General features: G+C 34.5%; 1 protein-coding gene across 2 annotated transcripts in view; it reads right to left on the bottom strand.

Annotated features, from left to right (window-relative positions):
* LOC129757511 (glutamate receptor 1) overlaps positions 1-19,555 on the bottom strand; it is a 603,301-nt gene extending 583,746 nt beyond the window's left edge. For both annotated transcript variants that reach the window (XM_055754774.1, XM_055754775.1), the window contains exon 1: positions 17,261-19,555. In XM_055754774.1, the coding sequence (XP_055610749.1) occupies positions 17,261-17,411 (151 nt within the window). In that variant the 5' untranslated portion in view covers positions 17,412-19,555. The remainder of the gene's footprint in view (positions 1-17,260) is intronic.
* Between the last annotated feature and the right edge of the window lie 1,707 nt (positions 19,556-21,262).

Raw genomic sequence — 21,262 nt, 5'->3', positions numbered from 1 at the left:
AAACAATTGATTCATTAATGAGGGCTCTACAACTTTGCTCATAAAATTCTGATCTGGAATTAGGATTCGGAAATCATATGTTTTGTGCATTTGAGAAATCGTGTAGAGATGCGAAAATAGATTCAAAGTTCAACTTTTGAATTCAAATTTAAAATTCTGAAAGTGATTTAGCTTGTAAATGAGTTTTTCAATCAACATAAAATTGTTGTGGAATTAAAGAGAACATGAACTCGAAAGTTTGCTTGTCCAATTCGAGATTTCAAAATTTTTAGTCCGAATTAGTTTGCACATACAATTCAGCTGAAAATCACAAATATAATTTGAAATTTGAGTTTATTTTCTAAGTTTTGTTGTGCAAAACAGCCTATATCCCAAATTATATTTTTTCAAAATCATGTATAGGATTTTTATTATGGAATTGATTCTTTATTAAAAATATTTTCTGTTAAAGAAACATGTACCTGATCTTCACCTGAAAATCTGCACAAAATTCAAAATTTTCTCGATGAATTGTTTAACATTATTAATATTTCAGTTTTTTTAGGCCAAATTTGAAATCCAAAATCATTAATTTTGTGCAAGTGTCAAGCAAATTTGATCCGAATTTTTTTTATCTCTTATTGTTTTTTTTCTTTTGAAAAATTTCATTTAGTTTCATTAAAGGTTCAAATATTGGAATTCGCAAAAGCGTTTGAAAGATTGGTCTTGTTTGATTTAAGCATAATAAAGTTTTTTTTTTATAGAAATGGTAGGCTACCTTCGAATGAACTTATTTTATGCTCAAATCAAATAGCTTTGATCTACCAGAACCTTAAACGAATTCAAAAATTTAACCATCGATGGAAGCAAATTCCAATAATATTTTTTTTAAAGTTTTCATTAAAAAAAATTTAGGTCACCCTTTAGGTTAAGGACTTCTTTTGTAAAGCTACGATTTAAAACGAAAACTATTAACTAGTAGATACTTAAAAATGATAGATAATTTTATTTATTTAAAGAGAAGTTCAACCACGCAGGGTCATTCCCCCTCTACTTAAAAATGAACAATCATATAGTTACAAACACAATTTGTTTTTTTTTATTCGTGCGTTGTTGAGCACAAAATCATAGGTAAAAATCAGTCACCAAACCCCCCCCCCCCATGAGTCAGTTCTTCCTATGGCCCTGATATGTGTATAAAGTACAGTTAGCATTCCAGATATTCCGAATTTATAAAGATATGCACGGGGTTTGAAGATAATCAAATAACGGTCTAGCCCGGTTGCCAAAATATTGTAATGTAAAGTCAAGTCCATATTTATCTACTTGGTTTATTGGGTTAAAACTCTTAAATGCATTATTTTGTTTGAAAAAACATAATCTGAATTTAAATTTTCTCGAAAACGATGGATATTTTCGAGTGGTGTATTCACAAAAAATACTCTTGCTATTACGATATTTAATTGTACGTGTGAGATATCATAGAAACAGCGCAGAAAAATTTAAAAAATCATATTGAATAATTTTTTGAAGGAAGTGGATTTTGGAAAAAATGTTGTAATTCATTTGGCAAATCTAACTATTTTTTTAATCTCAATCAATTGCTCACATTTTCCTGCATCAGTAAACAATGTATGGAAAAAAATTGCAAATGCGTTTTAAAATATATCAACAATTTTGAAAATTTCTCTTTTGATGGGCTATTAGTTTTATAAAATTTAAAATAACGGCTTCAAAGCTGTAAAATTGTGTTATTCGAATAAAAAAGTGACCGTTTCACTCAATAAATTATCTATATATGTAGGGGAGAGTGGAGGATACTTGATTCCTGGGGAAACTTGATTCCTTAGCTATATCTCGAAACTGGAATGTCCTACAAAGATCAAATGTTCTAGAAAAATGTGCCAAATAGAGCAAAACAACAATGCTTAAAGCTCAAAAGTTTAAATAAAATAATTGTTCCAGTAATTGAACTTTGTTTGAAAAATTTCACGAAATGTGACTTGAAGATCTTTTTTCATCACTTTAAAATGTTCCTTACATGAAAAAAATTATAACCAAAATATTTGTTCCAATATATCAATCGTTTGAGCGTAATGAAATTCATAATATCATATTTTCAAAGCAATGGAAAACTCTCAACTTTTATAAGAACATTTTTTCTAAAATGTTGATTATGGGTTCAAATGATCCCTACTGTTAAAAACGGTATATTCTCCTTCTAAATTGATCGTGATCATTGCTGATTACGAGATTATTATTATTTATCCAATTACTTATAATTATTCAACAATTGTCTGAAGAGAAGAGCTAATATAATTAATTTTCTCTTTATTAAAGAAAATAGCGCATTTAAGTATGGCATTAGCGTTGCGAAAAAGATATTGAATTAGCTTCTTCTGTCAGTTATAAACTGGAAATGAGAACAAACACAACCAAAACAGTCAATTGACATTCTATATTGGGGTTTTGTTTGTTTTTTTTTCCAAAGATAAGGGTTCCTGAATAAAGGATCAAGTCTCCGTCAATAGAGGATCAAATCTCCCTTAACTTCAAAAATATCGCATTTTTTTACTCCCACGAAAATGCTTCTAGTTCATCTAAGGGTTCAAGCATCGTTCTAGTTTTTGGAGCATAGAAACTTGAAGTTACACGATGTCGGAAAATGTAAAAGGGTTCGAGTTGCTAATTTTTTTCAAAAAGATATGGTGAAAATAAGAAAAGGGGATCAAGTATCCCCACTCTCCCCTATGTAAAAATGAATTTCTGTCTGTCTGTCTGTCTGTCTGTCTGTTCCCTATAGACTCGGAAACTACTAAACCGATTTGCGTGAAACTTGGCGGGTGGGGGTATTGGAGGTATGGGAAGGTTCGTATCATGGATTGAGACCCCTCCATCTCTTATGAAGGGGGGGAGGGGCCTCCCAAACAAAAGACAATTTTTAGAATAACTCAAGAACACATCAAGCAAATGGTATCTCATTTGGCATGAGGTGGTATTTGGGAACTAGGAATATTTCTATGAATATAAGGTACCCCTCCCTCCTCTCAGTGGGGTGATAGGAAGGAGGGAGGAGGGCTACCTTATAATTTTTCATATTTCTCGTAAACTAATCAAGATATTGGAACCAAATTTGGCACGGGAAGGTATTTGGATACAAAAATTATTTCCATGATTATTTGAGACCCCTCCCTCTTTTCAGTAGGGAGATGTAAAGGGGAGAGGGGGCATTTTTTATATTTCTTTACATAACTCAAAAACTAATTAAGCAAATGGAACCCAATTTGGCATGGGCGGATATTTGAGAACGTGCCATGTTCTAATGATTGTTTGAGACCCATTCCTTCTTCCAGTGGGGAGAAAGGCAAGTGGGAGGGGATTTTCATACAATTTTTACTGCAAAACTTGAGAACTTCAACAGCAAATGGAACCAAATTTGACATGGAACGATATTTGGGTACGAGAAATGCTTCTATCAATATTTGGTATTCCTCACTCCTTCAAAGAGGTAGATGAAAAAGGGGAGGAGAGGTCTCCCTTACAATTTTCAGTATGACTGTAGAGGTGATCGAGCAAATGGAACCATATTTAACATGTGAGGATATTTGGATACGAGAAATGTTTCTATTATAAATTGAATCAGCGAAAAGATATTAAGGGGAAATGAAGCGAGCAGATGAAACCAAATGTGGCATCAAAAAGTATTCGAGTACGAAAAATACTTTTATGAATATTAAGTTCTCATCCATTCATTCAATGGGGAGAACGGAAGGGAGGATGGTACTTCCTTTCAAGTTAATGCATAACTCAAGAATTTACTACGCAAATAAAACCAAATTTGGCATGGGATGATATTTCAATACGAGAAACTGTTCTATGTGAAATAATTCCTTTCTGGCAGTAGGAAAATAGAATTGAGAATACAGGGAGAGAAGAGAAAAGTTTACACTAAACTTTATTTTTTTACAAAATCAGTGAAATGGACGAAACTTAACACGGAAAATCATTTTGATATGATTCTATGATTATCTGACACACCAGGGAGGTGAGCCCATTACAATTTTAATAGCATAAGCTCTCAATTAATGCTAACGAAGCCAACAAATGGAAACAAATATGGCATTGAAAGGTATTTGATTACGATATATTTTTTCTACGATTGAGCAGACTTGAGACTTGAGCAAATGTGGTGAAAAAACCATCGAGATTCGATCTCATGACCCTTTGTTTAGAAGACAAGGATGCTATCCTCTAGGCCACTATCTGCTGACTGTAAATTTTCAAAGTGTTTCACAGTAATTAATTGAAATGTTTGATTGATTTGATTGTAAGTCGTAGAAATAAAAAATAAATAAACATGCTATCGATTCCTCACGGGTGTGACGTTTACCAATTGTAATATAATATCCCGCCATCGTTCTAAGGGCCTCGTATCACCTGTCAGTATTGACCCCCATTTTGTTGGTCTTGGTGATTTTTGTTTATTAATTCATAGCCCCTGGTAATCCTTTATTCTCAACATTAAAACATAATCAACTTATGTAAATTTAAGCCTGCGTTTATTCGAAAACAATTCTTCTGCATGCTTTTGTTTCTGTGTGTGTGTATCGCGGGAAGTATTTGCACCGAACCATATTGACCCCAAAAAGTGGAATTTCATTCTGTGTATGCAAACCTACAACAATGTTAATTGGCCGGCCATCATCAAGCAGCATCAGCTTCGGGTGAGGCTTTTCAACATAATTGATATGAATATTCATAAGCGCCGATCGTTTCGGTTTGTTTGGCCGTGCATTTTTGCCCAGATTGCGTAACAAAAAGGCGGCAATAAAGGCCATATTTTTTTCCAGATGAGAGAAAATTCTGTTTATTAAGCACCCAATCAACCCGTCAGCGCAAAAGGTAAACAGAAAACCTTAATCAATATCTCGTCTCGCTCCATCCAAGAAAATCGCGCGCAATTCAAATTTGCCTCCGATATAACAATAATTCGGCTTGTAACGAGTTAAGCTTCCTCAGAGCGCCAACCTACGCCAGATTCCTACGCCTACACTTTCCCCTTAGAAACACCTTTTCGAGGGAGAAAACCGGGATCGAGGTTTACATGTGGCAATATCATCATTTTTTTTTTTGTTTCACGCGTGTGTGGCTCCAAAAAGCGTATGCCATCCAGAACTCGTTCCCCAGGAAATTGGCGAATCTGTTCCCGGGCCTCAGTAACAACAAATGTATATGGAGCCGATATGTTTTTCAGCATACATTTATTTTTCACCTCCACATCTCCCCTCCAATCTAACCTATCGACTGCCCTACATCTTCCCATACGTAAAATCGACATCTCGTTCGGTTCTGGTGGCTTCCCTCCACACGGCAGGAAGTGTTCATCTTTTCGCTTCGATAAACGTCGTCGTCCTCGTCGTCTTCCTTCGAGGCTCTGATGCCTTGCTTTTCTTCTTCTCGAAATAGGTTCTCAGGTGTAGGTTCAATCCTTTGAATTCAGTTGGAGCTCTTCATAGTTAGCGAGCAAGCGAACGGATGGGAATTGGCGGGAAGCATTGCGTCGTACTTTGCCGGATTCTGTTATTTCTTGTGCCGATAAATTTTCGGAACGGATTTGTTAGTCCGATCCGAATAAGTTATGGAGTTATGGTACGAGATAAACAGGTTACTTTAGTAGGATCAGGTATTCTGAAAACTCGAAAGGTTCAGGATCGGATCAGTATCATAAACTTCGATAGAATTCTAGTTTTTTCAGTTTCTCATGAATAAAGATTAACTTGAAAATTTGATTAGAATCTGAAAACATAATATCCAATATCAGTTAAAATCACAGATCATATTGGAACCATATTTGAAAATAATTTTTTATTTTTTTTTATTTAACATACATCACAAAATGGATTTATTATTCATGATTTTTTATATGGATGTACCGAGTAGTAGTGTTTGGACAACGGCAGAATGATCAAAATCATTTCTAAAATTCATCTGTTAATCATGATTCTTTTAAGTAATCTAATCTACTTAACTCTAAGGCGTACATCTTTCAAGGATATGATGGCTAGCATCTTACAAATGCTAAAATCACAAGCATACAGAAAGAGTTCTATGTAAGCCGTGACCGAGATTCGATCTCATGACCCCTAGCTTAGAAGACGTGAACGCTATCCTCTAGGTCACAGTGGCGGATGAATCAATTTAAGATTTCTCAATGCCATATCATCAAAACAAGAGGTGAATTCCAAAATCAGTTCTAGAAACAAAGGCAAGACAAATGTGCCTATGTTTTTATGATTCTACCAGTTGACCCGGTAAACTTCGTTTAACCTTTAAATTAGCAAATCGTTATAAGTGTATAAATCTATCAACAAGTCTTAAACTTCTTCGTGCTCGTGAATCAGCCTCCTTTCCATAAAAAGTAAGAAGAAAAATCCTCGGATACCAAAATTCATTTCATTCTGACTGTCTGTTTATACGTGATGATGTTACAAAGAAAATATCTCCATTTTTATAAAGCAGAAGTGATATTTTTGTATGGGAGCAACCCTTTCGAGATTTTCGAAACAAACCATCTCTGACCCTCGTATACCAAATTTCACTTTATTCCGACCGTCCGTTTTAACGTGACGGTGTAACAAAGAAAACGCCTTCATTTTTATATATAAGAATTGTCAATAAACACTATTCCATTATTAGTCGATTATTTTCTCGAAAACATGGCAATCGATCGAATAGAATATTCGGGAGATGTTATCCTTCACTGCTAGATTTAGAGATTGTTTTGATGACACTTAAATTTTGAATCAAAGCAACATTCAACCAAGTAGGCTCATACCACAACAGACTTAAATTTTGAAAATTGTGAAAAAATCTTTAAAAAAAAAGTAGATTTTTCATTGTTTTTTTTCATTAATTATTTGTTGCCAACTTTCTACTGTTCCATTCACATAAAGAATCTTGAAATTCTATAAAAAGAATAATGAAAAAAAACTCCATACCACGGAATCTAAATTCGAAAATCTTTTAAATTAAGTTTTTATTCTGAAATTGAAAAATTGAAAGCGGAATCTGCAATAACAATTGTTTTCCAGAATTGTTAATAAAAATTCAACATTCCCAAATCGCAGTAGAGAAAAATACTTCAAATAATTTAATTAGTAGGATTATGTCGGCCACCTACATCGTATCCCTTTTATTCGTCTTAATGCTTGAATGCTTGTTTTAGATGAAACTTGTCACTTTTAAAACTACTTTTTGAGATATTGGATTTTGAAATCGCGAAGTGAAATGAATAATTATAAACGCAATCTGCCAAATTGATGGACGTACTAAGTGACAGAGCTGCCTGGTGTTCTGAGTTTTCTGGATTTGTAGAGACTTTTGAAATTATCTGGATTTTTTTTTTTATTTATCTTTAAAATTTACTGAACTGTTCTGATTTCCTTAAAAACATCTGAATTGTAAGAGAATTTGTTACTGAACTCTGAAAACTTCAATCACATCTTGTAAAGACTATTTATTGTACCTTGAAACACATTCGCACATTGCCCGTTGACCACTATTTCATCTATTCGGATAGTCTCAGCTCAGTTGAGGCGATTCGATCGATGAAACTGATAAAGCGCTCTTCGTATTTCCTATAGGAAATATCAGGAATATTGAGCGCTTTGGTTGAAAATTCGTACAAAATTACCTTGGTGTGGATCCCGTCTCATTGCTCGATTCCGGGTAATGAGAAGGCGGATTCATTTGCCAAGGTGGGCACTATACAAGGACAATATTTTGAGAGGATGTAACGGTCCGTAGTAGATAAAATGGTTAATATCCGTAGAATTCCAATACATAATTTGTTCATGTAGCATGTAAGCCTTACTGTGAGTTGATCCCTGTGTAAGCGAATTGGGAACGAGCCGGTAAAATAGAATTTCCACCAAAGGACTTCAGAATAACTTATCGTTATTCTGACAGTCGTCATTGGTTACCAATGGTGACTTTCCTAAGCAGTGGGGGAAATGAAGGTTTCTTGGGAAGTGAAAAAGAAAACCTGGGTCTTAGCCTTTTTGGTCCTAAAGCTATTGAGTCGTGAATTTTAAAGTAAGTCGGGAAAAAGTATATTTTACAAGACGGTATTTACTCGGTCTTCAATTATCTCTACCCGTGTGATTATTTTCTTAGTACGTGCGATAAGAATTCGGATAAAGTTACGGAAAATTCGTCCAACCAGTAATTCGACTGTCGGTGGTGAAAAAAAAAACCCGTATCAAGGCCTAACGGAAATCAACCCCGGTCCGTGGAAGTTTTCCGGCGGTGGCTCAGTGTGCAGGTGAAAGGACGATTTTCTCGGTAAGTGACCATTTCAATTATACTTGGTGTTACAAACTTTAAGCATTGTGTTTGCACTTTTTATGCTGCGGAATTCTACGGCTATTACCATTGCGTCTAAGTGCGTGTACCTGCACGACATACCCTCATTTCGCCAACCCCATTTTGTATAGTTTCGTTGGAATCCCACCCCTGGGAAGAAAGTCCGGGTTAAAAGCGACTTCAGCACATCAACTCCTTGAGTTGTTGGCGCTTAAGTGCTGGAAGTTCGTTTGCGCAAATTTTGTTCAGAAATTTACTTTCTCATTTCACGAAGTGGGTGTAACAGTGGTTTTATAAGGGATTATCGTTTGCAGAAGTTATTTTACCATCTTATTCCAGCTTTAGATTCTGGAAAGAAACGAGACGGTTCAAGGATCTTAACGTACAACGAATATTTTTCAATACCTCGCCATTTAGCGATAAACGATTGGCAGTCTAGTTGGTATAATGGCACAATGGGACGCTGGCTCCATACGATTATCCCTAAGGTTCCAACGAAGGCATGGTTTAAGCATTTCAACTTGAGTCGCGATTTCATTTGCGTGGTTTCTCGGCTTATGTCAAATCACTACCGGCTCGACGCGCACTTATTCCGTATAGGACTTGCTAGCACCAATGTTTGTATTTGTGGGGATGGCTACCACGACATCGATCATGTTGTATGGACGTGTGAGACACATGGTCGATCGAGGGCTTGGCTCTTGGACAACCTTAGGGCCCGAGGTAGGCTACCCGGAATCCCTATTCGAGACGTTCTGGCAAACTTTGATCTTCAATATTTGTTTTTCATCTACAAGTTTTTAAAATTAGCTAATTTGGTTGTTTAGTCCACTTCCCTTTCCTGTTTGTTTGTACTTTCTTCACATTTTAAGCTTTTTACTTTCATTAGAAACTCCTAATCCAACAGGTTCGGAATATCGAGAAGAAGTCTGGCCAAAAACGATAAAGGACGACCAACAGTAGCCTGAAAACCATGGCTACGAAGGACCGCCAGCGAACTCTAATGGATAATAGTTATCAAGTATAATCCTTATAAACCCCTTCCATACCCAATTTTAAATTTTTAACCATATTGAGTCGCCGCGACTATTACGGCCCCCTTTCCCATACTAACAATAACAAATAATTCAAAATGTAATCAAAATGTAATTGGATACACTCGGCACAGAAAACTTAATGAGTAAAAGGCCTGAAATAAACGTTTATTTTATTAAAAAAAAAAATCTTGTAAAGACGGCTAGCTCAGTCACTCGTTGCCTTAGGATCGGCTTCACAGAGGTTTTCCCAAGCTCAATCCAAAAATATGAATGAGGAAATTATACAAAAAAAATCAAAATTTTCTGATTGGTTTAGCTGACTTATATAAAGGTTTAATTTCGTTCCTACAAGCTAGAAAAGCTTCCCGCTGATAAAATTAACAAAATACGGTGGTCAAGTCGTGTGCAAAATATTTGGACTGCTTGTGGGGAGATATATTGAAAAATTTCGTAATGGACAGCAAAAAAAAACTCTTTTGCACCTGGCAGGTCTCCAACTAGAAACTTTTCGCCTGTATTTCCTGGAGATAAACAACGATAAAGATTGAAAACTTTTATGGCTTGTACTTGAGGAGGCTAACGATCTGCGGAAACTGCAAATTACTCATTTTTTCATAACGATTGACAGCATGAATGGCTAAAAATACAAAGAAGACTGCCTCCAAATGCGACTGTTTTCTCTGCAAAGCTCTCCATGAGGTCCCCATGTTTAAGATGGATCTGGAATCGTGTCATTACGCCAAAGAAGGACAATCGGCTAAATTTGTGCGAACTTCGACCAAATTCAAAATTTTGGGTTATTATGAAGATCAAGCTTCAGGAAGCAGTAAACGTAATCAAAAATTGCCCTGATTTAAAAATAAAAGTTGGTTCATAGTATTCATATAGATGGCACACGTGATGCCCAAAAATCTAAGTTGAAATATTTCTTCATCGGACGCTATCTCAAAAGCTACTTGACAGAACATCACAAAAATTTCCATTTGTAAATATTACATTACCAGGTAACTTTGAAATAATTTCATTTCAGTCCAGATTTGTCACAACAAATTATAATTCTGTAGGGGAAAACAAAAATTTTCATTCGCAAATAAGCAGAGATGTATATGAAAGTCCAGAAATACTAAACTTTTAGCGATAATTGTTGTTTGCTTCTGTACTAAATTTTATTTCAATAAACCATGAGCCAAATTTGATCTTTTAGAAAAAAATTTCAACATTGTACAAAAAACATTTCGAAATATTTTTTCTCTTCTGAGACAAAAAAAAAAGTTATTTTTAAAAGTGATGTTTGAAAAATAACTTCATTAACAGTGTGAAATTTTTTTGTAAATAATGAAAAATATGAACTGTGGAAATTGGGAATGGGCACCTGTAACGGATTTTATGGTTGAATTTATAATGGATTAAAAAAAAAGAAAATAACTTTTCATGAATATATTCTCCAATAAGTCGTCCTTTTGCAGAAATTTACAGTACCTAACTGGTTCTAGTTGAAAAGTTGATGTTTTTGTAATTTTTGACCAACACGGTTGGATTTCAAAATTCACACCAATTATAACACCGATACTGCTTCCAGCTCATCTGAAGAATAGACACAAAAATTTTAAGATTCAATTAAGTTTTAGATGAAACCCTTTGAATCTAAATTTATTCAAAATTAACTCTTCAAATCATGATTTTTATAACAACTTAAAATTATTTTAAAAACTCTAGACAAATCTCTAAAAAAATCGATATTTAATTTTTTTTTGTGTATTTATCATTTGTTTCCAATTTGTTACAATTTCCTTCAAATAAAAAATCTTGAAACTGAAAAGCAAATCAATGAAAATAAAGTTCCAAAACGCAGTATCACGCAATCTTGTTTCGATAATCTTATACCAGCATTAAATTTATATTGAGTTATTGAAAAATAAAAAAAAAACCTACAAGAAGAATTGTATTTCAGAGTTGTTAAGAAAAATTCGACATTTTCAAATCACGATACATCGTACCCCTTTGATTTATCTTAATTCATAAATACATATTTTAGAGCCAAAAAATCACTTCCCACTTTCATTGGCTACTTCACATGATAAACTTAAGCTTGTGAAACTATTTTCTATCACAAATTTATCACTTTTTAAACTATTTTTTGAAATATTTGATTTTGAAATAACAAAGTGAAATAAATTATTAGCCCACTCGACCATTTTGATGAACGTACTCAGTGACAGAGGTGCCACGTGTTCGGATTTATTAAAAACTCTCGAATTGTTCTGATTTTTTTAAAATTTGTCTATAAAATGTCCTCAATAGTCCTGATTTTCGTACAAACATCTCAATCACAATCGAATTTTCAATAGAACTATGAAAACTTCGAACAAATCTGTAATAAAAAAGTTAAACTAGTCTAAACCATGGTAATCTTCGGTTCAGATGATGTATAAATGATGTTTTTTATTAACTGCAGGCCAAACAAGAAGCTACTCACTTGGATGCAAAAAATTGAGGCGTTAACAACACCGGTATTTCACTTTTGTTTATGCAATTCAAGCAGATCTGCATATTATTTCCATAAATCCAAAGGTATCCTTATGCATTGTTTTTAACTATCAAAGTCATAAAACTTAACGGCATTTTGAGAAATTAGAGTGAAAAAGGAAAAATCACTTTTTTTTACTGTCCTAGAAAAAATTCATTCACTTTCACTGTGAACCTTATTTTCCTAAAATAAAAGAAAATCTATGAAACATGCGGAAAATTTGTGAAAGTTAAAAAATAGGACACTTTCGACTTTAAGCCTTCGTTTCATAAAGTAACCAATTGTGTAACAATTAATGTATGGAAAAAGGGAAAAATCGTATTTATTTTTTTTTTCTTGATGTACTCATCATTTCCAACTGTTTATAATGATTTTTAAAGAAAAATATAAATTCATGAAATGAAGGGTTAATGTTCCATTTTAAGACCTGAAATCATCAAAACTTGGTGCGAATTTTTGATTGGGGCATGATTCAAAACCAATATTGAACATTTCTAACATTTCTTGTCAACTTTTCGCAAATAATCTTCAAGCAGGTCAGTAAACACAAGAAAGTGTCAGCTGTCGCTTTGCTCATTGAGCTGACGATGGGTGAAAGTGTTTGGGATATTCATAATAAAAATTAAAGTGCTTTCAATCGTTTAAAATCTGTTATACTTTTTTTTAAATATTACTTAATTGAAGATTACATGTTTTTTTTATGAATTTGTACATTTGATTTCGAAAAGTCAGACTTTTCAAAATAATTTATGTTCTAGGTCCAAAGAAAGGTATCAGTTCAGTACCAAAATTTGAACAGTAGGTTCAGAGTTGGAAAATTTGGTGATCTATATCTTTGCAAATCTTTAAATAAATGCGAAACCTATGTTGAAAATTTTCATTGAAACTTGCAGATAAGATTATAAACTATAAATTAATTTCCGGAAAGATAGAAACCTCCCGTCCATTTTTAACAGTAACTTCAACAAAGTTGAGTTTTTTAAAGCTTTTAAGTTGACGTAAATTAGAACCTTGAATCGACGTAAACGTTCAATATCGTTCTTAAATGATAGAATTTGTGCTTAACTGGTGCGTTTTCTCATAATATTTTTTTATCTGTGTATTGAGGAAGGGGTTTTTCTTTTACGGCCCTTGAGTAAACAATATATTTTTCCGGTTAACCACCCCTCTTCCCCTCCCCCCCCCCCTCTCCCTCCCTCAATGACGGTTCAGGAAAAGCAAGCGAGGTATTCTACTCTGCACTCAGAATTTCAAAATCTAAATCAAATTTTTAGGATTGAAGGTTATTATTCTAGAGTAACATTTTGAACTGATGCCAACTCCTTGAAAACTAATCCCAAAGTTCAGTATTCTGATATAGTTTTTCAAAATTTTCTCCTTTGTGGATAGAAACTCAATTCTGAATATCTAATGTTAAATGAGATTGATCTCATATTGAAGGTTTATTTTATTGAAGGTTCTGGTTCCATATTATCAAAATCCAAATTGTCATTCTGATTTCATTTTTCGGATTCAGTATTCAGTTTAGGATTCTTTATTTTCAGTAAGTCAATTTTAATTCACGCTTTTCGAACCTATCATATGAGCCCTTGGAGCCTAAAAGGTATAAATGTATAAAAGCCTATTTCGTGAAAACACGCTTTTAAATTGTTGTGTTTGGGCATTTTCCATATACTTTTCAAAAAATTGTATTTTTCATTCGAATGTAAAAGTATTTAAAAAAAACCTGAAAAAACCATCAAATATAGTTTGAAATATGAAGAATAATATTTGACATTATTAACTCAAAATCGACTATTTTTGCACTTATACCCCATTGGCTCTGAGGGCCTCATATGCATTTCCAATATCAAGATTGAATTTTTCTTAATATTCATATTCAGATTCAAAATTCTTAAGCTGAATTCTCATGCACATTTCAAACATAACATAGGTTCCAAATGGCGATTCAGAATGAAAAACTCAAATCAGATTCATTATTCAAAATTCATAAAATGTTATTTTCCCAAATGATGAATCTGATTAAGATTCACATGACAGATTGAATGAATTTAGTCAAATTGAAATCAAAAACATCAGAATTTAAATTCGTTTAAGGTTGAAGGCTTGGAATCAAATTTCACTGCATGGCTCATATTTTTAATTGTGATCTGTAATTTGAATTCAGAACTCGTATTGAAATTCGAAAACAAATTCAGATACAAGCATAAAATTCAGTTTCAGAATGCTTATTCAAAATTAATATTCTAAATTCAGATTCAGATTACTATTTCGTTGAGGAATTAACACATTGCGGGCCAACTACGAGATATCTCGTTTTTTTTCGCATGACGTGTGTGCCTCTTGCTGAAAAGCATAACTTAAATGTGATACATTTTATATTGAAACTTCATTCTACAAAGTTGTTAACAACACTTTCGATAACTCAAAGGCACCAAATTTGTAGATTTTGGTCCAGTGATTTCTGAGAAAGGAAATGACGAATTGCGGGCTAAGATTTATTTGCGGTCCTTAATGTCTTTAAAACGCACAGACCTCGACTTGCAATTTTGACTAAATTTAATATTTTCAATCAATGTCAATATGTATACAAAATAAATCTTAAAATCACGAATGAAAAGAAAAATGTAAATTTATTTAGCATGTTTTGCTGATGAAAAGGTATGATTTTTATTTTCAATCCTAAATAAGAAATTTACTATGGAATTGATTTGAAATGAAAAATATGTGATGATAAAGAAACATGTATCTCATATCCACGAAAAAATTTTTTGCAGAAAATACCATATCTTCTTGGTGTATTGTATAACATTAAGTTTATTGCAATTTTTCAATCGCCAACTTACAAATTGAAATTTTTACTTAGGATTGAGTTCGTTGAGGTCGCATGATAAAGATCGAATCGAAAAATTTTAATCTCTTACTTTTACTTTTGAAAATTTGATTTATTTTAAACGATGGTTTAAATCTTTGAATTTGCCCAAGAGTCTGGCAGACTTAACGTATTTGATTTGACCATAGAATTTTTTTTACAGAATTTGAATGCTTACCTGAAAAAAACTTATTCCATGCTCAAATCAAACAAACCAAATCCACCAGTCTCCTGAGCAAATTCCAAGCTTGTAACCACTGATAAAAGTAAGTTTCGTTTTTTGTTACTAAAAACTTCATTTACAAATTTTGCTTATCCTTTTCAAGATTTTGAGACGTGTTTTCAAAACTAACAATTTCATACAAAAACTTGTATGTAAAAAATCTTTAATAATGATTAATAATGAATAATCAAATGGTACTTAACCATATTGCTTTTCAATTTAATTTTTCATTCACACATTTTGGAGTAAAAAACCTAGAAAAAAAACCCGTCACCAAAACCCTCCCCATGAGGCGGTTCTTCCTACGGCCCTGGAAAGAATTTTTTGATAATTTTTATGTTCACTAAGTACTGTAAACTAGGGGAATATTTATCACTTTTTGAATTCATTTTCGAATTTCCTTAAAGGGTTGCTTTTTTATAACACATAAAAGTTTTAAAATACTTACTGAGGTAAGGAGTTTAACCTTGCAAAGGTGTTCGCAAAACATCAGTTTCTCGGAAATTTGACTTGTAATTCGTTGTTATTCCCGTGGCCGCAAATGCTGACCGATTTTCATGATATTGATTTCATTGTGTAGGTTTATTGTGTAGGTTTATTTTAGTTTCTAAATATTTTAAAATGAAGTGAATTTGTTATCCCAGGTTGCCTGTAGTTGGTTACAAATAAAAAAAGTCCCAAAAGACAATTTTATTTTTAAATTGCTTATAATTCCTGACAACTTTGCAGTATTGGAGTGCTTCTTCGATTTCTGGAATTGTCAAGAATACATCTTTCCGACGATGTATAAATATGTGGGGGTCCATTGAATATTTTTACCACTATTCCGGAATTTCCAGTAGAAAAAAACCAACTCGAAACAAAGACAACCAATTTTTTCTTTGCTTCGCTGAATTTCATTTCTCAATGAACCGATTTTTTTAACTCAAATTTTAGTTTTTTCTCGTTAATTTGATTATTACTTTCATAGAACATATTTGGTCTCTAAAAAATCTCAGTTTCTCAGTATATTGGAATGATGATTAAGATGCTTTGAATCTGCGCTTCAGGTTATATTGACCCGAACGGCTTTGGAGGGTTAAAGCATGATCATTGATAGCAGAATATTTCAACAAAATTTGTGGCTATTACTAAATAATGTGTGTTACAAAACCAGATTTCACGTTTCGAGGTAACTTTGATCACTTTGGTTTTAACGTATCTCAACATCTTTAAAATTATTGTTTTGATGTCAATTAGTTCAGAAGGCTTGAAACCTCAATAACAGTTATTTTTTGTTTGAACTTAATTGATTTTTTCAATTTTTCTTTAAAAAATAAATACACTCAAAAGATGGATAATGTTGCTGCATACATTTGGGGGCAAAAATTTATAACATTTCTCAATATTTGTTGACCTCAAAACAAATAAAATTTAACCATCATGCAGTTTGCTAGATCCTCCCACTGTTCCTATGATCGTTTATTTATTCAAACTTAACCATTTAATAGGATTAATAGCCATTTGTTCTATACAGGCTTTCGTATAGAAAATGTCCGTTTATTAAAATATTCGGAAATGATAATAGAATGACTTTAAAAATAACTCTAAAAGGTGAGGGGCAGGGAGAGATGTTTGTTTGAGAGTCTTAAAAAAAACAGATATTTTAAAACTTTAAAACTACATTTTAAGTAATATAAAAAATCTCCAACTATTAACCAAATTGAGTCTATTTTATTCTAAGTTTATAGACTTTCAAACGTAGAAACCAGTTTTCAGACATTTTAACCTCAGATTTAGTTAATGATGATTATCTGCAAAAATATAATGTTGATCAAAGTCATCCCGGTGATCAAAGTTCCCCCAGTTTACGGTATTCACATTAATCAGGAAATATTAACAGTTTCACAGCTATGAAAATTTTTAAATTTAAAATTATGAACAATACACTTTACAATTCAAGTTTTTTAACAATCTACTGTCGAACCCTTCATAAAACTGCATCACTTAAAATTCTTCGGTATCATAACCGTTATTGTAATTCCTCCACTCATCTTCAAAAGGTTAACCACCGCAAGCCATTCCCAACATTCAACCTAGTGGTGAATACCAAAGTAGGAAACAGACCTACCACAAAATATAAGAAAAAGTACGGCAAGTACACGATACAAAATTGATGTACGGGGTTCATAAACAGGGGAGGTACACAGCTACAAGATGCTATCGGGTGATGGAATGGACAAGAAGGATCATTTGTTTTTTCTTCCCGGAAAACTCACCTAGTGGAAATTTCTCGGTGGGCACCTGCCCGGCTACTCCCCCGATTCCGGTCCTCCGGTGTTCACGATTCAGTATTCCTAGCAAAAGCATCCCCAGGAACAGGAGAAATCTGGTGCTTCTACTTCTTCCGCTAGCCATGATTAATTCCATAATTGTTGCGGTGTTTGGTTCGAGGTTTTAGGTATTCACTTGTTTTTTTTTCTGATTTTTTCCTCTTCGTCACAAGGTGTAAGTAAATGAGATTTTACCCCCCGCAGGGGGATTGTGCCACGGGACTCTTACTTGCGTTGTCGTCGAAACACTCTTATAATTTTCCTCTTCTTCTTGGGGTTTTCCCAGGTTTCTTCACTTCAACGATTACACCGCACAGATGGTTCCGGAACGCGGACTAGTGACGGACCTGGGAAGACTTTCCCGAGGAGACTTTCCGAAGGAAAGTCACCGCGCTGAGCCACGCGAGATTAACTTCTGCTCTCTCTTCTTTACTTAGTTGGTTGCTTGTTGAGGTTCGTTTTCTTAAGGTTTTGCCTTTCCGCGGACACTTCCCTTCCTCTTCTCATCACTTATTTTGTTGTTTGAATGACGGGGAGGTTTGAGATCACATTCTTCTTTCCTGGTTCGCTCAAAACATCATTCAGTGGTTGGTGCCGCGCTGATGGATGTCTTCGGCGGTTGATTTTCTTCTGTTTTCCGTTTTCTTTCTATTTTTTTTTTCTCTTTGGGGACGATGTTGGGGACCCAGCTGTCGTTGGACGAAAGCTTCCGGTCGCGTTTGGCCCCCGTGTGATAGGAAATTGGTGTTTTTTCTAGCTTGTTTCTAGGACATGGAAAGGGGGATGAATTGCGTTGAGGAAGCTGGAGTAATTTTCTTCGCAATTTATGATAATATTTTAGACTCGAGTCGTTTTATGTTCAGCAATGAGCTAATGGGCTTGTTTTCTAGTGGTGGACATTTTTCTCGGGAAAACCTCCGGATAATTACGTTGATTAATCAGCCTTAAGTTAGGCTAGGATTATTTTCTAATAGAAAGGTAGGAAAATGGATAAAATGTCTTAAGGTATCTCGTTATTTTGGACTGGTGGAATATACAATTGACTATCGACCGGTATTTTCTAGGAAAACGACATCTGATCCGTCAGTATTGTTTTGGCAGATGGAGCGAAGTTTCAAAGTTGAGTTTGAACAACATTCATCAATTTGACACATCACCTGAAGCTTCATTCATCACTTGCAGGACCAATAAAGCACCGAAACACCATTTCAAAGATACATAAATTTTCCCCTAAAGTTAGGGTTTGATCGGATATTGGGAAAGCTTTCTCTGTCGTTCGTTGATTCTGTCCTTGACACTACATTCTTCAACCAACTTTTATCGCCTTCTTCCGACAAGTTCGCCTCAGACGCTTCTCTTATCGGTCCTGTCAGTATCATCCAATTCGGTTATCTTCGACAGCAGCCAAGGCTGAACGGAACATTCTTCTTCTTTACCGCACGTAAAAAAACAACTCCCTTCACCCAAAACCCCCACAAAAAGCTCGTTTCGTTCCGCAGCTTCCTCTATCTTCGAAAATCCAATCACTCCACGAATGTCACCCACAACAAGCCGATCCGCGACGAATTTCCGACGACACGACTGAACGAATCTCCCAGCCACACGCCTGATGGTATAAATCAAATCCCTTCTACTCTTCCTTTAAAGAGCCACCCTTAGCCCTACCGAAATCCAACAATGTTTGGGGCTGACGTTGCCGTGAGAAGTCGGGGAAGGGTATCTCAATTGAGAATTGGATTTTAAAATTTAATCAAACACTCTTTCACAAAGTCAGACCACGAGACAGCTTCGAATCGATTGCCGCGAAGCTTCGGCGGCCTCTGTCAATCCACACACCGATCCAACAAAAAAATGCAAAATAAAAATCCTTGATTGGTTGACGTTACTGACTTGTTGTAGTCAGCTGTGTTTTGCTTCAACTTCCAGCCATGTGTATCCCATGGGAAGGATGGTGATTCCAACTCAAATTGGCATGTTGACGTCCAGTTTCCGTTTTCCAAAACATTCACCGAAATCGGACAGTTCCCAAGTCCCCTTTAACGCGAAATAACAACACTACAGAAAACCCACAAACCAGTTTCCAGCCCTTCCGGTCTGAAAATTCCCTTCCCTCAAAATCACTCCCACTCGCACTGACCGAATCTCTCGTATTAACTCGGTTTCCCTCCCTCAGCACCCGAAACAACCGCCCTTAAAAATCCGAGAGCCAACACCCGACGACGACGACCCGTCACCGATGACGTCCTGGCAAGTACTAAATTTTTGCATCCAACATCCACATCCAGGAGCCACACGGGATCGTTCCGAAGCAGAAATCCGCCCCAGATTCCAGTGGCGAGAGAATCTTGGGAAGCTGCGTTCCCATAGAGACATCTGGACCAGAAAAGTTTCCTTCCAGGAAACTTTTCTCTCCGACCCGCTCTTAATTTCTTTACTCCCACTCTCCCTCTCTCAAAAACAATTTTCTGTAATCAATTCCACTATCAGTTCGAATCAGCTGGCTTCCGTTTCCTCTCGCTCCCATTTTACACACCGGACCGACTCCTGAGAAAACCCAACAAGTGGAACGACGTGTCGGGAAAACAGAGAGAGATTTTTCTCTCTTCTGTCACGTGTGAAAAACAGCATCCAACCAACCGAAGGACCTGCGATGGAATCTCAGTACCTATTGGCCTAGTCCGTGTCGTGCCCCTCTTCCTTGGCGGAACCATCCGGCATCATCCCGGCACAGTTCCAAGGACATGGCTTTCGTCCTCTCCTCCTGCCGTTCAAGGGTGTGGGAATGTTTTGTTGATGGGTAAACTGACAGCATTTTCTGGTGCCGATATGAGCCAGTGAGTTGTGAGATGAGATGAAAGAAAATTGAGATTGGCACTGTGTGGAAAGCTTGATAAAAATTTGTACGTTGAGAATTACTAAAAAAAATTACTAACTAACATGTAATGAAATTATGGATTGCAAAATTGGACGTTTTGGACCATGTTAAGCATTTTTTTAGATAAAATGGTAAGAAAAATTAAGTTTATAGTAATGTTTTTGAATATATTCCTTACTTTGCTGCTCAATTTTATATTTATAAAGCACAAACTAGCGTGTTGAAAATGGTGTCAATTTATGAGCTGTAGGAAATTAAAATCTCTAAATAATAATTTCTCATTTGTAGCAAAAGATTTTTGAAAAATTTTAATCACCAATACAAGCGCAAAGTTCGATAGTATTTATTAATGCCTGAGTTGGAACTTAATAATTGAATATTACCTGTAAAAATGTTCTTCAAATGGTGTAAGTTTTGTTAAATATTCCAGGAGAAAGCTGATCACATTAAGATGGTAGCATTGAACTTCTTTAAAACTGTGTCTTTACAGGTGAATGCATAAAAGTGGCCGAAGAAAAAGGAAAAGGCTTGAAACTGGTCATAAGAAAAGGGATGTCATCTTCCCTAAGCACCCAATTCAATCGAATAAAATTCGGAACAAAGTTTAAAATTTTGACAAAATTGATAAAACGAATTTCAAAAATAATGAAACTGACAAAATAATCCAAATCGACATAAATGCCAAACTGACAACATTAACCAAATTGAGTAAAAAAAAATCTATATTGACAAAACTGACAATAAAAATAACAAAACATTAAAAATTGTAATATTTAAGAAATTGGAAAAACAAATGAAAAAAAAACTAAATTGAGAAAATTGACAAAATAAACAAAACACATTGACTAAATTGATGAAACAGAAAAAAATGTCTGAATTGACCGTTTTGGCCACATTGACAAATTTTAATACTCAAACTTGAAAAATTAAAAATTTTGTCAATTTTGTCAATTTTGTAAATTGTGTCAATTTTGTCATTTTTTTCAATTTTGTCAATTTTGTCAATTTTATCAAATTTATCAATTTTATCAAATTTATCAATTTTATCAATTTTGTCAATTTTGTCAATTTTG

This window comes from Uranotaenia lowii, chromosome 3 (genome assembly GCF_029784155.1).
Source record: "Uranotaenia lowii strain MFRU-FL chromosome 3, ASM2978415v1, whole genome shotgun sequence".
Taxonomy (NCBI): domain Eukaryota; kingdom Metazoa; phylum Arthropoda; class Insecta; order Diptera; family Culicidae; genus Uranotaenia; species Uranotaenia lowii.
Note: the sequence above shows the minus strand (reverse complement) of the source record. Positions and strands in the feature narration are given on the sequence as shown.